This window comes from Tachysurus fulvidraco, chromosome 4 (assembly GCF_022655615.1).
Source record: "Tachysurus fulvidraco isolate hzauxx_2018 chromosome 4, HZAU_PFXX_2.0, whole genome shotgun sequence".
Lineage (NCBI taxonomy): Eukaryota > Metazoa > Chordata > Actinopteri > Siluriformes > Bagridae > Tachysurus > Tachysurus fulvidraco.
Genome location: NC_062521.1, coordinates 15,079,996 through 15,100,623, shown reverse-complemented (window position 1 = coordinate 15,100,623; position 20,628 = coordinate 15,079,996). Strand labels below are relative to the sequence as shown.

Sequence of the window (20,628 nt, the reverse complement as noted above, 5' to 3'; positions counted from 1 at the left end):
AGAAAAGGAGCTTGAGCTCCACAGAAGAGGATACAGTTTGCTATTTATGACAGAGAGTTCAGTTGGGTTATGCTGCCTGTTGCCATGGAATCTTATAAGAGTGATGAAGTTACACTGTGGTCATAGAAGGCAGGCTCAATTATGAATGAACCTCAATTATCCTCCATTATAATTCTTCAAAAATTATGTTGCAATTACGTTAATTAGTAAATAACAGAGCTTTTCAAACAGCCCTCACTGGTCTGGCAGAGGAAAAGCCAAGGTATCTGTTTATCCTCTCTGGCAAACTGGCCAACAAAAGTGTGTTATCTGTTGCCATGTGTTTGTGTGCAGGTGTGGTGGCAGCCGTCATAGCAGAACAAATCAGCAGAAACTATAGACTTAAAAAAAAGTCCAGCCAAGTTAATCAATCAAAGCTGAAGGATGGAAAGAGCTACAAAGTGATCTCTGTTGAATAGAGAATAATCTGTTATCTCCTGTCCGAGCCATGTAATCATGTCACGTGTACACTGTGCAGCACTATTCAGAGAACACGCAGCACATATGACACACAGGACACGAAACACATGATATATGGGGGGGATATATGGGAGGGATTGTCATTACTGAAACATCAACGAAAATATTCTGCCTCACAGAGGCTTATCGCAGTAACTGATTTCAGTATTTGTAGTCTTTTTTTTTTATGAATTAAAGGTAACTACCATTTAACCACAATTGCAGCAAATAATTTTGGCATCTCTTTGTTTGGAAATGGAGTTTTTTGTTATTTTTATTGATATGTTAAGCAGTTATAGCTTCTCTCATAGTAGAGCAGTATTGCTGTATTTATTTTACCTACTTTAAAATAGCACATTATTACGGGGAAGACTGTAACTGTAACAAACTTGGAAATAGTTGTACCTTTCATATTACATTTAAATTAACCTTCTTGCCAATGAAACTCAACAATACACCCTCAGAGATAAATTATAAGATCTCTGGCTCTGGCAACCCGAATCACTCCAATTCAATCTAAATGAAAGCTTGATGAATGCAAACTCAACATGACGCTAATCAACAACAGCAAAGCATCACAATGGACATTCTCACTCACAACCTTCAAATTTCCACCTGTTTAATGACATGGGCTATCACTTTAATGACCTTGAAACTGGGTGTATATTAAAACCATCAAAACGCTTACAGCACAAGAGCTTCACTAGTGTTTCATACAAATTCATGCATTTTTACACATACAGGGTGAAACTTTTTCTATAAATAAAGCGCTTGAAAAGACTACACTGTCAGAAAATGAATGATGAAAAAAATTATATCTCTGATGAAAAAACTAAACTTTACCTTGTCCCTGAAGTGGAACATACATAATGTGGTTTAACACTTTACCTAGAAAACATTTTACCTAGAAAGATGATTGTAGTGAACCTTTAAAACTGTCCTCTAAATCTAATTATGAGCCATAAATCTTTAGGTACATTATATCCTTCTTTCCAAAAGAAAATACACATAAAAGGTACAAAAGACAACTGAATCATCTCAGGGACAAAGAAAGGTACACTTTAATATCCTTTTTTTTCTGAGCGCACTCAAAATAGCCCATTAGTGTAAACCTTTAGTGTCAGGATTTGCTTCCGAAATAAAGCATAAGCAGATAAAAGACAGAATGAAATATTCAGCCTAAAAGTTAATTAGGTAGGAAAGGATGTTGCTGAGGTTTTTGGGGGGGTAAACTGTTGTTTTTGTTTTCCTCGTGCTCTATAACTGGTTTTCTGAGATGAATAGCTAGTGAGTGCAACATAACTGCACAGTGTTAAAGGCACAGTGTTTAATGTTTACAGCAACGTTGTTTGTATATTAGCAGAATTACAGCATGCATATCGTACCGAAAGGTTTATTCAAGACTAGGTGATGTGCCTGGAATGTAATTATGCATGCAATCTTTTTTTTTTTTTTTTTAGTTGTGAGAAAGAAGTCAATGTGGAGAGAAACAGGTGCGCGAGACTTCACTGACCTTCCACTACGTTGTTGTTTCCTGTATAAAGCGCCTCAGATTCGCAGCTGTACTCATCCGCCTGATTGCGCGGCAAACTTTGAGTTCGTTCATGCAGCTCTACGGCATGGTCTCGGTCTCGCTCGCGCTTGTGCTCACGCCGTCGAGCTGCCACGAGTCGAAGGTGTCGCGCGCGTAAACGGTAAACGAGCAGACAGACCGTGCCTCACCTTCATCAGATCCTCCTCTAGGTCCACTACGCGCGAGCAACAGCCTTCAGTGACGCGCAGCCGATGTCATCGACCGAGCGCGAGCGAGCGAGCGAGCGGCCACGTTCAATATCGAGCGCTGTGCGCGTGCGTAAAGGGAGACACCGCGCGCGCGGCGGGTATCATTGGCTATTTAAACACCTACTAAACTCTCTCAGAAAATAAACGTTTTAAAACTGTACTTCTGGCTTATCCTTAGGGAGTGGTACGATCAAGGGTACATGTTTTGTACTTTTACTATATATTTGAAGTCAAACATTTATTCTGAATTGATATATTATGTATGTAACCTACTGTAGTGAGCCAGCATCTTAGAGATTCAAGCTCTTACAGTACGTCGCTCTGGATAAGGGCGTCTGCCAAATGCTGTAAATGTAAATGTAAATGTAATATATAAATTGACCTTAACCACTACTGATGTACCTTTAATAGCTAATTAACATTTCAACGCATGCGCTTTTAATACCTTTAATAGCTGATTAACAGTTCAGCGCATGCGCCTACGCAGGTTGAAGGCAACATAAATACAGTTATCGCCTATCGAAGCTCTTTTCTTGAACAGCTGATGAAGAACGTGAGTCTGAAAGGTTCTTATGTCTTATGTGCACTACCACATCATGTGATTCAGAAAATATTGTATTTGTATAGTGTTTTTAACAAAAGACATTGTCAAACCAGAAATATTACAGAAATATTCCATATAAAATGTATCCCTATTGAGCAAACCAGATGCAACAGTGAAAAGCAATGAACAGCAATGAAAAAACACTTGAGATGACATGAGGAAGAAACCTTGAAAGGAACCAGACTGAAAAAAACCCCAACATGCTCGTGTGAGAGACACCGGATAGAGTGATTGTAAATAATTTCCATCTATAACCGTACACTGTATAATCAAAAATGCAGTTGTGTAACCAGTAACTTGAACTTATGAGCAACTTTAATGAGTCTATTTTGTTGATGTTATAAACAGTTTAATGTTGGAGACCTGACTGCAAAAGGTTTCTTAGTAATTGATGTCTCAAGGCTATCCAAGGAAGGTGCACTTCAATGTAACTTTACTAACTTCAGTGTAATTGGAATTGTATAAATATGTACAGGGTTAATAGAACAATAGCATGAAAATATATTTTGCGGAACATGGTCAAAATTACTAGGAATAGATGCTGTAATCAGTTTAGGTCCAGTTTGGTACAGTACCTTTATTTCGGAAAGTATATTTTAAGTAATGCAAAAGGAGCATTTAGCAGTACAACAGCATGGTTTATCCTCTGACTAATGCCGTTATTCACTCTCCAAAGAAAAGATTAAATCTTGTACTCTAAATGAACAAAGGATTACAACAAAGGGCTTCCCTTTCTGAAAAGTCTGTATAAACAAGCTAGAACAATTAACCATCTAAAAGACCAATTTTACAAGAGTGAGCGTTAAATGTTTAGAAGAGGATTTGTTGTACTGAAAAGGTTATTTTGAATACTAAATCATGGTCCTCATCTATGCTCACTTCATGCAAACATACACACTCGTACTTGCTGCCATCCAAGTTAAACTCTGTTAACTCTGTAGGAGTAAATTTCATTGTGTGGGTGATCATTTAACCATGGTGACTTCACCATGCTCTTACAGACCTCTTATTATTTATTCCATCCACTAACAAGATATAGTACAAAAAACAAAAAAAAACAAAAAAAAACACAACACATTGCAAACAAAGTTACAACAAATTATTAAAATAATTTAGCAAGCAAATTCTACACATTTTCTAAAAGTGCTTTTAGAATGTGAATTCTTTCCACTGCTCCATCATGGAAGAAATGAATTAGACATGAAACAATAAGAATAAGAATACAATAGCATTGTTCATTTACCCCTATCACATTCTTGAATTGAACTGAATAACAATAATAACAGCCTATGAAATGCTTTCAGCAGATATGGCAGCTGCTTTTGTAGAGGATCCAGCTTCTTCAAGCTCAACACAATAAGAATGCAAAGAGGACAGAGCAAGCCAGTTCACCAGAATGCTAATTTAACGGGTGGATGCCAAATTCATTCGACACTGTGCTCATGTGTAACATGCTTCTTGGCAGAGGCATTTGCTCTGCAGCTGTGCAATATACCAAACAGAGTAGTACACACTTACGTTTAAAAATGAACCTAGGGGATGGTTTGGCCTAGTGGTTAAGATGTTGGACTATCAAGTAGAAGGTTGTGAGTTTGAATCCCTTGTCTACCAAGCTGGCCCCTGCATAAAAATGAGATTTAAAAAAGTAAGATGTTTTGAAAAAGCACATCTGCCAAATGCCATAAATAGCCAAGCCAATGCATAGGAATACTGTACATTCTGCACACCAAAGGCTATGGGTGCCATCATTTTCTTTCACGGAAAAGGTTACTGATTATTTCCATGTGTTTCAAATTGCTTATTTCTCTACATAAACAACAATTGAGCAGCTATTTCTTTTGTTTCTTCTGTGGGTCTTGAGATGTTCTTTCCCTGTCAGTTTGAGTGTGCATTTGTTTTACAACCCTTGTCTGATCAAGCCTGTAACTTATAAAACTTTTAGATCTTATATTGAATCCTACCATTGGAATTGTGTTTTGGACTTTGTTTACTGAATATCTGCTTTAGAATACACATAGGCCTGCAGAGTCTGTCTTGTTACAAAAGGCATACAGAGTGTAATAAGCTCTGGATGTGTCACCATGATGCTAAAATGGGAAAATGTGTCCATCCCTGCTGTGTGGAGTTATGTGAAATCTGAAGTGTAAATGAATCCACACAATAATCTGTCTACGCAGGTAGCACAATGAGACAGAACACATGCAAAGGCCTGCAAACAATAAGCTTTGCATTAGCCATGAAACTTACTTCTGTTAGAATTCCTCAGAGAGGAAGTGGATGTGTTTGATTAGAGAGCGAAGTGTTAAGGAGCCAAGTTTTAGAAGAAGCGTCAGCAGCAGAGAGTAGTGCAAACGCTTGGGAAGGACTGCTGAAATCTGCATTATACATGCTAAAATGAGGAGATTATGCTAATTAGAGTAAAATAAGAACTGTGGTAACTTAATAAAATGAAAATTTGGGTGTAAGGGACAAAAAGCACAATACCTGCAAAAACACAATACAGGTACCTATATATAAGTGCATAATTATATAAGTAGAATATATTTATATAAGCAGATGGATTTTTACATCATGTTGTGCCCTTCATATATTTAGCCTGCCAGGGTGTGTTGGGGTCAGAAACATAGCTCTGAGGCCGTGGGTTGCTCCCATCACCGTGCCTTAGGAGAGCACTGGAGGTGGAGGGCACTCCGTCTGGGCAGTTGCTGAAATTTGATGCCAGCCACGGTGAGCAGTTGCTGCCAAACGCTGACCCACTGTGCTGAGGTCAAACAGGACTTCATTGTGAGCTGCCTGCATCTCACCACCTGCTGACCTAAAAGCTAAACACACCAGGTGAAGGCCTAGATTACTGAGAGAGAGAGAGAGAGAGAGAGAGAGAGAGAGAGAGAGAGAGAGAGAGAGAGAGAGAGAGAGAGAGAGAGATGTTGTCATCCTCTCCAATTTGCCCTCTAGAAGAGCAAGGTACTGTAGTGTCTGAGCTTAATGGAGCTCCAGGGCTGAGCCACAGAGCCACAGAGCCACAGCGCTCCCTGAAGTGTGTTCCGAACTGATTTTAAGTTCCTGTATATTGTTCCAGTTTTATCTTTCCTTCTTAATTAACAGACACATAAGCTTTTTTAAAAAGCATGTTAAATGCTATAGCTCTGACATGGATAGTTTTTTTTATTAATCATTTCAATCCTTTCTTGTGCTTATATTGCTGTCATTCCATCTCCCTTTTTAAAGTCCTTAATTGTGGCCTGTCACAGGCTCAGGTAAATCTCAGTGAGCAGTAGAGGCTGATTACTACTCCTGGCTTCATTAACACACCTACTGTAATACAGTATCTTTTATCTCACTAGTTCTACATGCATTTTTTATTTTGACATCAATGTACTGAAAATAAGATGGATGTAAAAATGACGGTATATATGATATGATATGGTCTATAATATACTATCCAGATGAAGAAAGGTTTTGATACCAGAAAGAAAGGAATGCAAAAAGCAGACAGTTCTGACTCTAAGTTGTTCTTACAATCAAGTTTGACGACTCTATCATGAGTTATAAAAAATATACTGTATTAAGGTTAGCTGAATTAAAGTAATTATTAATTGCTGCAAATTAATTGCTGCAAATTAATTGGGGGCAGTGGTGGCGCAACTGGTTCAGGCTCTGGGTTGATGCCACTGCTGGGCCCTTGAGCAAGGCCCTCAACCCTCCCTGCTCCAGGGGCGCTGTATCATAGCTGCCCCTGCACTCTGACCCCAACCTCCTCAGTTGGGGTATCTGAAGAAAAGAATTCCACTGTGCTGTAATGTATATGTGGCGATAATAAAGGCTTCTATGCCCCCCCACCATTCATAATCAAGCTGTAAAATGTAATAATAATAACAGCAAGCATTGTCTTAGTAATAAAATGAGATAAGATTTTATATAATTTGAGCAGCGATAATACATAATTAAGAAACAGCATGAGAATAAAAGTACATAAAAACAATAATGATCAATAATGTAGAATTATTCAACATTTGTTTAAACAAAAAACAAGAATGCATTAATTTAGAAAAAATAATATAGGCATACAGTATAAAATTTGGTATTAATTTTGGTATAAAATGTCTCAAGCTGCTTTATAAAAAAGATGTTCTGTGGTTTCTTGACTGATCTTGATTGGTAAATCAAGATGCTTTGCCACATCTGGTTGATTTTGGGTACACTGAGCCTGCAGGACTAGATCTTAATGGATGATTTGAAACATATGGAGACAGACAATGTATAATGTATGATGGTTCTAATGCATCAGTGCTTGAACAGCTAGTAGCAGCACATTACAAACTATCCTAAAAGACTAAGAGTCTCTGTAACATCCTTTGGGTTAATAGAAATACACTATATGGTCAAAATGTTGTAAGCAATTGATTATCACACTCATGTGTGGGCCTTCTTTAAACTGTTGTCAAAAAGTTGGACAATAGTCTGTATGAGGTGTAGAATTACAATTTTTCATCACTCCAACATGTTTCAGCATGACAGTGCATGAAGCAAGCTCAGTGAAGACATGTTTGTCAAGGTTGTATAGAAGAGCTCAGGTTGCTCTGACCTCTAAACATTGGGATGCACTAGAACAACCAGTGGAACCCAAGCCTTCAAAGTAAGTACCTTTGGCTACATTATGTACAGTATAATCTCACTTCTTTTTACTTGTTATAACTTGGTCTGTGTTGTTTTATACAAATTGCATCATGCTGATTACCTTTATTTGATAGATTATAACAATAATTAAATCAAGGAAAGATTCATCTAAAACATATCAGTAGCTAGCAAACATTTTCACTTACAACACCACTTACATACACTACTGTGTTTCTTTTTCTAGGCCTTGTACTGTATATTGAGTTTTCCATCCTTTTTTTTTCTCTTTCCTGAGTGAAACCTATCATTCAAGTCAGCTGGCTTCTAGCAGTGGGATGCTAAACATTTAGGAAAAACAACAGAAACTCTTACTGAAATTACATGTTGCTGTAATGTTTTAGATACATCTTCACAGTGTGCACAATTTGATCTCTAGGCTCATTCACAGCATGATGCTGTAGCAGCTGTTGGAGTTTATAGCTTTCGGTAACATTCTGCAAAACAGCCATTGATAATGTAATGAAGGCTGGTGGAAGCTATGAAGCTTGAAGTGCTGCTGTGTGGAACTGTTTGCAAGCCAGGCTCAGCATTGCTTCAGGGGTACTTGAATAACTTTATGGCCATGCCCTGCATTTTTATCGTGTTATTTTGAAGCCGGTGACGTGTTGGTGTCATTTTTTCAGTGACTGTTGTGGGGTCTATAATCCCCAAAATGTATACGATTAGTCTTCAACGATTTAGTGATATGGCCCTGTCAACTATTTTATAAATGCAGACAACCAATACAAAGGACACTATCAAGGAACAAAGAGTGCTATGTGTTAACTTGATTGAGTAGGATGTAAGCCTGGAGTCAACATTATTGTAGCTTATATTGATTGCTAGGTTCCTTAGTGATTTGATCAAACCAAGCAGCTGCCAAGCAACCAAGCAACTTTAGAACAGAATTAGTGCAGACATTGCAACAAACCTTGATCTTAAAGTTTGTATTTGTGCTAAACTAAAGCAATTCTGAACTACTTTTTTCTTTTTCTTGTTATTTCCTTTACTCCTCAATGTATTTAGGTGGAGTGGCTGCAGGGCCTGGAACTGGAGTTAGGAAACTTGATTTTGGTAGATGGTAGCAACAACTGCTTTCATCACTTACATTTGTATATGCTGTATAGAGGACAGAGTGCTGGACTCAGGGATTTATTTGGTATTCAAATGAGTGGCTTATTATACATTTAAACACTATCAAATACAGTATCTATGCATGTATGAGAAAGCTTCTTGCTTTAATGTCTCACCAGTATTCACCTGTCTATCCATCTGTCCATCCATTCATTCTACATTAATTTAGATATTATTATTATTATTATTATTATTATTATTATTATTATTATTATTATTATTATTATTATTATTATTATTGGAGCATTGTATAATGTGAACTGTGTATATATATCCAGCTTACTAATATGAAGTGATTAAATACACACAACATACTGTAGATCTTATTAATATTATACACACTGTACTTTGTATTACGTTTTTAAGTGAATTACGGCAAATGTATTGAAAACTTAAAAAGTGTAAATCTGTAAAAATGTGTGTTTCCTGCCATCTAGTGGACTTTTTTGTGTGTCAGCAGATTTTGTTCTAAACTGAAGTATATCTGAATAATTTACTACAAATTAGTTCAAGCATATACTCTGGGTGAATGAAATGTATACATCCTGGTTGTATAATGCTGGAAGATTTATAAGGGGACCTACACCAAAAGTGAGAGTGTGCAATTGGGTTAAAAGTGATTATATAGTGCCATTTCATGAATAGTTCAGTTTAAGGAGTATTGTTAAATGAGCAAATCATAACATTATTTTTCCACATTCATCTTTGTGGCTGTTATGTGGCTGTTATGTGGCTGTTATGGTCAGTAGTTTCCATATTTGTGCTGATGTTCAGGTGGTGCTGTGGTTCAGCATATAGCATTGCTAGCTCACAGCTCCAGGGTCTTGTGTTCCTGAGCTCTGGTTGTCTGTGTCAAGTTGGCTGCGATGTTTTCTTTGTGTTTGTGTGGTTTTTGATTGGATTCTCCGGTTCCTCCCACTGCCCCAAAACATGCATGTATAGGGATTTTCTTAGATAAATTGCCTCTATTTGTGAGTGTATGTGTGTAGTCTCACAGGTGTGTGTCTATGTGTGTGAAGGTCCTATGCTATGAACAGGCATCGCATTCATTGTGTGTTTCTGCCTCACACCCAGTGACCTCAGGATAAACTCTTGATCCACTGCAACCAGTATACTGTACATCAGTTACAAAAAATGAGAGGTTGTGAATGTTGATGTCCTGTAGATGGAACCAGAGTGTTTTCCATAATCTTGAAAAACTCGTAAAAATATACTGTATATTTAAAATTTAGGATTGTAGAACCAAGGCTGAGATTTGTCCAACACCTATATATCTGGTCTTTTGGTGGTCTCTTTACACTCATTGGCTGAGATGAGTTGGCTGATAAATTGTGCGTAGCAACAGATTGGCTACGGACAATCATTTAAAAATAATGTGTAGTATGTAATGTACAATTAAACATTGCAAGACAGTGAATCAATCTTCCAGGGATACTGGCCATGCTTTAAAAGTCCCTTGTCAGCTGTTCAAAGTGTAGAAGATATGAAATTGGATATTATTATTATTAACTCCATGGGATTCTAAAATTCCAACAGACTAGATTTATCTTTAACTTTATATTTGTCATCATGATTTCTGCCTTAATTGCTTCTATAGCAACAACTCATAATTATAAACCAGGTTAACATAATGTTTTGTTGATGTTGAAGTGTCTCACCAGTGGAAATGTTAAAAGCAAAATTCACACTGCAACTTCTCTTGGGTTCCCTGACATATAGTACAATATAATACAATAAGCAAGCCTGGAGTTGTTGAGTGATTTCATTGGAGTTTCCATGCATTTCCATGTGCCAGATCTCCTGGCCGTTACTCCTGACCTCTCTATATTTATTACATAATTAATTACTTCAGTGACTCCATCGTTTCATCTATCAAATTAGATTTATTGTTGTTTTCTGATGAACCGTTTAAATAACTGCAAATGGCTCACAGTAGGCTAGTGAAGAATGTAATGAAGCACTTTTATGAAAGTGAAGCTGAAACACAGCATACTATATTTGCTCCTGCAGATTATATGCTAATTATTAAACAGCTGCTATGGCTCAGCGAGTTTGACCCCCTAAAGCAATAGATGGAGGTGCAAAGCGGTGTTGCTTGCCTCAGTACAGCAAGAGCTCATCACTGGACTCAGCAAGACTGTGCTCTGTTTAATATTGCAGTCAGAGCTGTCTTCAGGGTGACATAAGTGAAGAGCAGATAGATATAGCACCCTCATATATAGAGTAATAGAAACTGCAGAAAGGACTGGCAAGGCTGGAAAAGGTGGAGTGTAATGCTGACTGTTCGCTCTTTTTTTATGGCCCACTTAATCCTTTTGTTTCAGTGCCATTTTGTTCCTTTCAAAATTTCTAGAACTGCCAAATTCAACTTGTAATACAAACCTTTTGGCGTATTCTATTTTGTGCAATATGTTAGATATGTTCCTAATGATCCCAGAGCAGAAACCAGACTATAAAACAACAAACCAAGGAAATAAAATGAATATAAAAAATTGTATGCAATTCATTATCTCAGATCTGAGTGGGTAAAGTTCTCATCTTTATAAATCATAAAACTATGATTGTACAATTGGAACAAAACAGAAACATTTGCGAGAACACTTTAAAGACTACATCTCCAATTGCATGCAGCTTTTACATCAATATTTGGTGATTTCCCCACTCACCACTCATATCCTGATTCCCGTAGTCACTCGGTGTAATCTGTGTAAAGTGGTTCTTTGAAAGGTTGTGGGTTCTGAATTTACTAAAAAGGGTTCAACAAAAAGCTCTTTGCCATTAGGAAATATCATGTTATACACATCATGTTATACACAGAAACCTCAGGACACTAATTGTTATTATCTAAGTGTAACCACTTTATCCTCTGTTTCTGTTTTCATGTATTCAACAGTTTCCTGAGGCCACTGCTGTAAAAATTTCTATGGGGTAATAATTATGTATCATCGACATCATTTTACACAGTATTGCAGCTGCAGGAATACATGAGCACCCCACAGTTTGTGTAACATTTGATGCTGGCACTAAAACACAACCTTTATGGTGTGACACCTTCAGGCTTCGACTTTGGCTCTAAATCAACTTGTAAGTACACAAAAGCATTTTCCACTTTCTTACATAACACACCGCCAACTTTATTACTGTGAAAGTACTGCTAAGCCTCAAACTCTTCAAATTGCTCATTGCCTTACTGTCACAACTCAACAAATCAACAAAATAGCTCAATATGATACTCTAAATTATCAACAGCAGCTTTTTAAAAACCAAATCCCCCATTCCTCTATTAGGTGAGGGACTCTGTCAGAGTGTAATTCCACATCTTGCTAGAGATGAATGACTAGCAACACCATTGTAAAGGTTTGTTAATGTTTTAATCATGTCAAGAAGTCAAGTCAAGAAGCTTTTATTGTCATTTCAACCATACTGCATATAGTTGTTGCAGTACACAGTGAAACGAGACAACGTTTCTCCAGGATCATGGTGCTACATAAAACAAAAACAGAGTTAAGGACTATGTCAGTGGTCCTTGTCACATAAAGTGCATCTGTGCAAAAGACAAACAAGACAGTGCAGGACAAAAGACAGTGCAAACAAAAAATAGAAGACATTACACAAAGAAAATACACAAAATACAATAAATAGAAACAGCACAAATCAGTGTAAATACTGTATGTTCAAATAATATTGCATGTGCAGAAATACTGGAATGAACACAGTATTATAGCAGCAATTACCTGAGATATATTTAAAGGATTGTGAAAAACAGCAAACGACTGAAATGTGAGACAGCATGTGCAAGGATATCCAGTTAGTTTTGAAGAGATTTTCTTGGAAACAGTTATGAATGAATGAATGAATGAATGAATGAATGAATGAATGAATGAATGAATGAATGAATGAATGAAATTGGGGCATAGAAGCCTTTATTATCACCACATACTTTTCTTCACATATCCCAACTGAGGAGGCTGGGGTCGGAGTGTAGGGCCAGCTAAAGTATGAAACAGCACCCCTGGAGCAAGGATGGTTAACGGCCTGGCTCAACTGCCAAACAGTGGCAGCTTGGCGGTGCTGGGGCTTAAACCCAGACCTTTCGATCAACAGCCCAGGCCCTTAACCACTTGTTCCACCACTACAACTTAAAGGTTAATGATATTCTGTGTTTGGTTTCCAAAGTGGGATTAATAAATGCACTTGCCGCTATGACCAGCAGAATTGTTTTACTGTAGGTCACTGAATTTTGTTTGTCACCTGACAAGTGCTTGTGCTTGAATAGAGTTTCTGGTCAAGCCTGCTGAAGATTGCACTGTGTTTACAAACTTCAAGATCTTCTGTACAATACCTTCATATATTCCTCAGACCAGAAGTGGCTTAAATAAGACATTTCTGCTTTATTACACAGTGTCAGATCTCACAGCAGGACTTGCAGGTCAAATTTGCAGAATATGTTTGCATAATCTGGATCAATATACAGTATCAATTGTCCAAGGAAAAGTGTTTAAGAGTAATCTTCCACTAGTGATGAAACTGTACCTGCAAAAAAAAAATCACAATAGCAGAACAGAAATCTAGTGGATAGACCAATGATTCTGTGTGAAGGGGCTCAGTGTCTTTTGTGGCAGTTGATGAGTGTCATAGATACTCCATTTGTGACCATTTAAAATGAAATGCGTATTTCAACAAGAGACAATATACTCATGATCACCGTTTTTCCTGAAATCCAGCTAAGCATGACTCTCTAAGTCGAGTACTATGAACATCAACAAAAGTAGCAGACGCTGTTTTAATCATGTCATCATTTTCTTTGCTATGATAGAAGGGAGCAGTACAATTGTAACATATTTGCTTTGAGTTAAATTGCGCAACAATGATCTAAATGACAGATCTCATACTTTCCACATAACCACATGCATATGTACAAGTCTACCCATAGAGTCTGCAACATTTTCACTCAAACCAAAAGCAGTTCTGAGCTATTGTCTAAGCAAAGTGGCACAATTGTCACATTGCACCATTCATAAAATGGCATAACCATACTTTTTACTGTACATAAAAACAAACATTGACTGTTCCATGTGGTATGACTTAGAGTAACTTGGAAAAATATTATGTCATTTTAAATAAATCACTGGATGTCTATTATGCACATGCAGGGAAATGCATGCAGAACATTCTGACATTTAATGCTGGAATGATGCAAGTGTTACGTTTGTTCTGTAGGTCACACCCATGCCTTCTCACAATCTTTCTCACAAACTACCTGAACAAATGTCAGTTTTTCAACAAGTTGTTTCACTTTCACAAAGATTCTTTACACAAATATCTCCTCTCCAGCAGAATGGACAAACCCTAAATTTATTTGGGTTTTGCTTTTGTTTACTTGAACTTTTATTTCTTTGGCTATTTTGGACTTTTGAATTGTTTCTTGGCATTGGTATTTGTGCTGTTTATTAATAAACCTGAACCATGACTCTATTAATCATTCTGGCTTGTTACTGCCACAACAGCCTGCATGTTAGCATGAACATTTTGACTCAGCCCCAACACCTTCTTCCTCTGGCTCAAAGTATAATTACATTAGTGGGTTGGGAGAGGTTGAGTGTCTGGTGGAATGTCCAGGAATTGCCGTCTGGATTACCAGCTCTGAGGAAAAAAAGTCCCTGAATACTTCAGCAGGGATGCTGTACAGTTTGCTTGGTAAAGACATCAGATTTGCTTAGTTATCACTTATAATACTCTTGATCTGACAGCCATATCTATAGAGAAGGATGAATTATGACATAGCAATCATTTGTTTCTTGAGGATACAAGGATGATTACATCTTAGCAATGTTCTGTCACTTCTCTCTGTCTGTTCCTTATAGAAAGCACTGTTTGTCCCAGCTGAGCAGACTATTTTCTTGCTACTAAACAGCAAATGTAGCAGTAAGGGCCATTTTTGTCCTGCTCTATAATTACTAAATGAGCCTCAGGCCCTTATAGCACAACTTGTGCTTCCATTTCTGATGCAAATAGACTCAAATTGTCCTAGAAGACAGTGTAAAGCCTGCTGTCTTTCTGCAAGTCAAAGGGGTGTGCCTCCAATCTGCATCTCTATTTTGTGGCTGAAGATACGCATATTATCTTTGTTGAGTCTTTAACACAGCAGGTTTGTGTAATGTAAAATAGGAAAGTGTCAGGAAGTATAGAAGCAGATGCAAGGGCAGATTTTTTTTTTAATTTTTTTTATAAGATGCAAAGGAAAACGATGAGAATAAATCAAAATAGTAAACCTACCATTAGCCAGGCTATGGAAAATGCAAAAACAAAACAAAAAAAAAAAACAAAAAAACCTGTATACAGAAACTTAAACATGGGCGCTGATTAAGGGAAATGCAAAACAGGTGTGAGTGAAGTGAGGGGTCATGTGACATGCATGGGCTAATGGGTAATGTAGTCAAGTGCTGATTATGTAAATAACCTTGACAGAAATGAAGATAAATCCCAACAGATCTTTTACCATCTTTAATTTGATACAGCAACCAATTATAATTAAGTGTAAAAAATGGGAACACTTATTTAAAAATTAATACTAATAACAATAATAAAAATGATAATTAAAAAAAAACATAATAAGAGATTTTGGAATCAGTCTGAAAGATTTTTCTTAACGACTACACTGCTAACTGCACTACAACATGTTTGTAAGTAGACTCCTATAATATACTGGATATGTCTGCAAGCATATTTGTAAAGGTCAGACTTTCACAAGAATTGATGTTAGTTGGTGGGGAAAAAGAGTGAAAGGCTAGTTTTCATGATTCATTCATTCCTATTCATTTATTCATTATCCATTCACAACCACTTTATCCTGCTCATACCTCAAATATGCACAGCATGTAGGGGTTAATAAAACAAATACTTATTCAAGATGTCAATCTTTGTTTTGCCTGTACTTGAAGAGGAGTAATCTATTTATGAATATCGACATTGTAAGGCTTCCACTTTATTAGCTTGACACAGCTGTTGTTTATCAAATATATGATATGTTAGAAATTAGAGCTGAAGCCACTCATTTTTCATATTTTATGAAAAATGTAGCCTTGTAAACATCCCTCTTGTGTCTTACAGTTCTGATGCATTAAGGGATGAATTGAGAGATTTCCTGGTTTATATATTAGTAAAACTTTCTTCAAATTGCATATCCTGAAAGTGGATACAATATAATATTTGACTTTAGTGGTTAGAAGTGGATATTATGGTGGGATGTGGAATGGGGTGGTACTAATGTTATGTTCAGGAAGCCAGATACTGAAGCTAGCTTGCTACTTTGAGTAAAGTGACAACAATGATTCACCAATTGAGGGTTGATTTTTTAGCTAGTGTTGCGCAGTGACATTTAAAATAATTCAGAATATAAAGAAAAGGAGCTGCACCAGCATGAAGAGCAAAATGAGGCAACCAGAGAGCCATTGTAGGTCTTTCCAAATTATACTGATCCAAATAACTAAAGTTAGGCAGAACACAGTAATGTTAGCTAGCAATGTTACATGATGATGATAGTAGTTACTAGCCGTTAGTGAAGACAAGTATTTGCAAGTGTACATTACCTAATCGCATGACTGGGCATGTCCTCTCCTCTGGTTCTGGTACTAAATATAGATGGAATTGTTGTTTTCTTTGCATCACCTTTGGTAGAAGACTCAGTAACTCTGCTTATAAATCTCTTACATAGTTCTCCAGTTTGATGTGCTTCCTGCACAAAAAATGTTCTCTAATTTTTCTGTGGTGTATAGATCCCTTTAGTGTTTATAAATAAAAAGAGATACACTCACAGACTGGTTACATTAAAACATTGAGACATTGAGAATTTAAGTGGTTATTATCTGTTATCCACCAATTGCTAAAGATTAACCCTTTAAAAACTGGGAATGCTATTCAACTCAACAAGCAATTTTAAATAGGGTTACTCAAAATGATGTACGTAGGTTAATGATGCTAAGCAGGCTAGCTTGTAATGGTGGTACATATATACTGTACATATATCTTATAGAAATGCTGAAAGTATATGCTAAAATTGTCTATTGGCATAAAGTGGTCTACAGATGCTTAAAGCAATGTTATATGTAGGGGAGGTTCATGACAACTTTTATGATTACAACAGCAAGGACATTACTGCACTTAAAGCTGATGACAAACAAAGTTAGTTAGCTAAATATTTTCATTATACTGTAGGCAACTGCCGGTAAAAATAGTAAGAACATGAGACAGCTTGTTTCTTGATATAAATTTAAATATGATATGTGAGCTAAGTAGAAGGTACCGTATTCCTGTTAAACCCTTTTAGTGTGCCCACTTCAGCTAATTGATAGGTAGCTGATATAAAATGAGTGCTGTAAAGAACCATTTTCTGCATGTTGGCTTGGACATGTGACATGTCTCACACAGAAGTCGAGATGAGAGCAGAGATTTCCAATGGATGGAATTTCTTATTTGCGTATTTCATGCTGGGTAGTGAAATTTTGCTGTAATGATGAGTGAAAAAGACACAAAATTATGAATTCTATTAAAACTCTGACACTAAGTGATACAGCAATATTCAATAGAATACAACAAACCATGAAAATATTATAAGTTCTATTTTTATGTCCAAAATGCTCCTTTAATAATTAGCAGTCTTGCTGACTTGCCTTTTGTAGCTGCTTTATCTGGTTTAAGGTGACCATGCCATAGACATTTGAGATTTATGGTGTCTTAAAATCAGCCTTGCAATAAATATATACAGTAAGAGAAATTATCTAGAGTTCTAACCAGTGTAGTAGGCAAAGTAATACTATACAGCTGGAGTCATACTGTATGCTCTGCTGTGTTCCCTGTTTGGAGAAAGTCTTAGAATAAAGTCAGGGGGCTAATTAAAACAGTTCACCCAGGGCTGAATCTGAAAGCTAATAAATGTACTGTCTATCTTTTTTTCTTGATATGGTGAGCTGCTCCTTTGGTGCTCATTTTTCAGCATATTTTAGATATTTTTCCTTTCGCTCCTTTTTTTTTTGTTTAATAGTTCTGCAGTAAATTTTGTCTGATTTCCAGTTTAACGTGAATCTGTGGAACCATATGTAACTCTGTGATTAATGGCACTCAGCAAAGTTAGCAAAAGGAACAATGTCTGCATTTCGAACTTCTCCTTTTTTGTGAATATACTTTTACGAATACAATAAAGAAAATCTACATTTACATTGTTCAGTTGTCACTGATTGTTAAAGTGAAATGTAACAACGTAAATACTATAAAAATGAACCGTATAATAGATGCAATGTTTAGTTACGGTATTTTTTCAAAAGCTGAAGCTTTACAACAACAAAAAAAGAAAACTATATTTGAATTTGACTTTATTCATTCAGCTTTGCAGTTTATCTATAGATTATTCTAGAAAAAATGGACTCATGATGGGAATACATTCTGGATACTACACTAGTCCAGTGTAAGGCATCACACTCACTTGCTCATTCTGATTGAATTCAACATAGAATTAAATATGATATTCCTCTTCTAGATTACTTATCATTCTTCATTTAATACACATAGAAAATGTAATTAGCAAACACAATGTTGGCTTTTGGATGCCATAATGAATCATACTATACTAGATACAGAAAATTCATGGATGTCAGAAAGCCTCACAACTAGTCATTTTGAATTTATATTGGAATTGACTGAAGAGTATGGCTTGTTTTGTCTCTAGCATGTCTTGCTGTTCTAAGGTAATATTGCCATCACCACCTAGCAGAAGATTTAAGCAGTGTGTTAAAATGAAATAGGTTACTGGTATGCTACAGTATATGTTCTAGCATATGTTCTCCATACTATACTTACTCATGTGCTTTGTAGTCATTGTGTTACTTGTGTTAGTGGGCACTATTAGTATAAGTTAGTACACTGTTAGTATAAGAATAAATAAAAAAATGTCAAAAGATTTAAAATTTAAGATTTTCAAAAAATTAATTACTTAATGCTAATTCAAGCACTTAGTGAAGAGTCTTCCTTTGTAGACAAAAAGTGATTCAGTTGTTTAGATGGACAGTAGAACACTGTATGCTGTTCTCTGCATTTTCCTTTTACCTTGAGGGTTGGTGTGTGCCACGGTAGAGGCTTGGTGGCAATGTGGTGCAGAGTGAAGTGTGAAGTGTCTTGAGGTAGGTGGGGATTGGACTGTTTTGGGCTATGAAGGCAAACGTCAGTGTTTCAAATCTAATGCATGCAGCCACAGGAAGCCTAAATAGAGAATGAAGCAATGGGGTGATGTTGGGGAAGACTAAAATCAAGTCTTGCAGCTACATTATGGATCATGTCCAAAAGTTGGATAGTACAATGACTGATCTGCAAGGAATGAGCTATGTCCAGTTTTGTGATGACAAAGGTATGAACATACATTCATTAGGATCTGTGAATAAATAGGGCCCATTCCTCCTGATGTTGTGAAGGAGTCAGGATAGCAAAATAAGGTGAGAAGTATAGTGTTTGTTCAGAACTACCCCTCTGCATTGGCAGACGACCTGATTTGATCTGAGAGTTGTTAAGGGAGATCACAAGAACTTTCCATCTCCAGGGATATACAGCAGTTCATTATAGGAGCAGTTAGATATACTGAGTTTCATGCAGTATCTCAGGGAGGAAAGGAATGAGTTGAGAGTCATCAGCAATGCATTGGTATTAAAATTAATGTGAAGGTGTAAGCTCACTGAGAGCATGAGTATAGATGGAGAATACAAGAGGATCACGTATATGGGGATCCACGCTATGTCACCTGACTTTCCCTCAAACAAACCACTCTTATGCTGTTCCACTAAGCCTATACTAACAAACATTTCAAGATGGTAAAACATAGGTATGACAGGTCACCTGCAACCTTAAAAACGTAACCTTAAAAAATTTCAACGTGAACATAACCTGTGTCTCATCTCACAAGTGGTCAAAACAATGGATTACTTTAACTATTAATTTTTGAAAACTTATAAATTCAATATCCAAAAACTTTGGACAGCTGGAGTTAAAGAGAAGAGATATGTTTAAATAATTTATTGAGCTTGTCATGTTTTACACTGTAAGATTTAAGAGGATGGATGACTCAATTGCTGCTGCTGAGAGGTCAATAATAAGAGTTTGAGTTTCATTGACATAGCAGCATGAAGCTTCAACATAACAGCCAAAAGTGTAGTTTCTATGGAGTGTACCTCTTTGAAGCCAGCCAAATTAGTATCTTGGTGATTCTGGGTAATAGCTCTTGGTATGTGACCAGATGATTTGGAGTTGTTTACAGTAGAAGGAGCTATCATGAGATGGTCTGGAGTATTGTCAAATGGATGGAATTAAAGATTACTGGGCAAAAGAGTCTTCCTGATTTCTTCTGTAGTACAAGTAGAGTTAAAACGAAAAAGGGAAAGAAGAATGGGTTAGAGTGGGAATAGAGCTAGGAGAAAAAATATTGGCAGATTTTGTTCATTTTCTCATCAAAAGTCATCAGAGTTTATTTAAGAAGGTGAAGGTGTTTTTTTTTAATCCAGATGATTTAGTCAAAATGTACATATGTAGCCTATACTTATTAATTATATTTTGCCTGATTTATAGTAATTCAAGTGTTTTGTAATAAATACTAGGTTTAATTTATTGCCTGACAGGAAAGTAACAAGATTCTTGGATGATAGAAATGCTGCAGTTATTTATGTAAACAATAGAGATTAATTAGGCACATGTAAGTATAAAGACCTTTTAAATAGGATTGGGTGAAGGTGGGGAAAAAAAGAATAAAGAATTAATTGAGATGACTTCTGTATAAATTTCAATTTGTCTTACAAAACAGAATATGCCTTTACTTCACATGCTATGCACTGGGTTGCAGTGTGTGCATGAACCTGAACCATGCAACATGACACGTTCATCCTACCTGCCAAATGCTGTAAATGTACCTGGATTTTGGG

General features: G+C 36.6%; 1 protein-coding gene across 3 annotated transcripts in view; it reads right to left on the bottom strand.

Annotated features, from left to right (window-relative positions):
• The window catches only part of zgc:171482 (zinc finger protein), a 68,425-nt gene extending 66,048 nt beyond the window's left edge, over window positions 1-2,377 (bottom strand). The window contains exon 1 of one of the 3 annotated variants that reach the window (XM_027141827.2): window positions 2,221-2,377. In XM_027141827.2, the coding sequence (XP_026997628.1) occupies window positions 2,221-2,226 (6 nt within the window). In that variant the 5' untranslated portion in view covers window positions 2,227-2,377. Of the gene's footprint in view, window positions 1-2,011 lie in introns of all 3 variants that reach the window. The other 2 variants (XM_047813039.1, XM_027141826.2) reach the window with 2 other exon arrangements.
• Window positions 2,378-20,628: the final 18,251 nt, after the last annotated feature.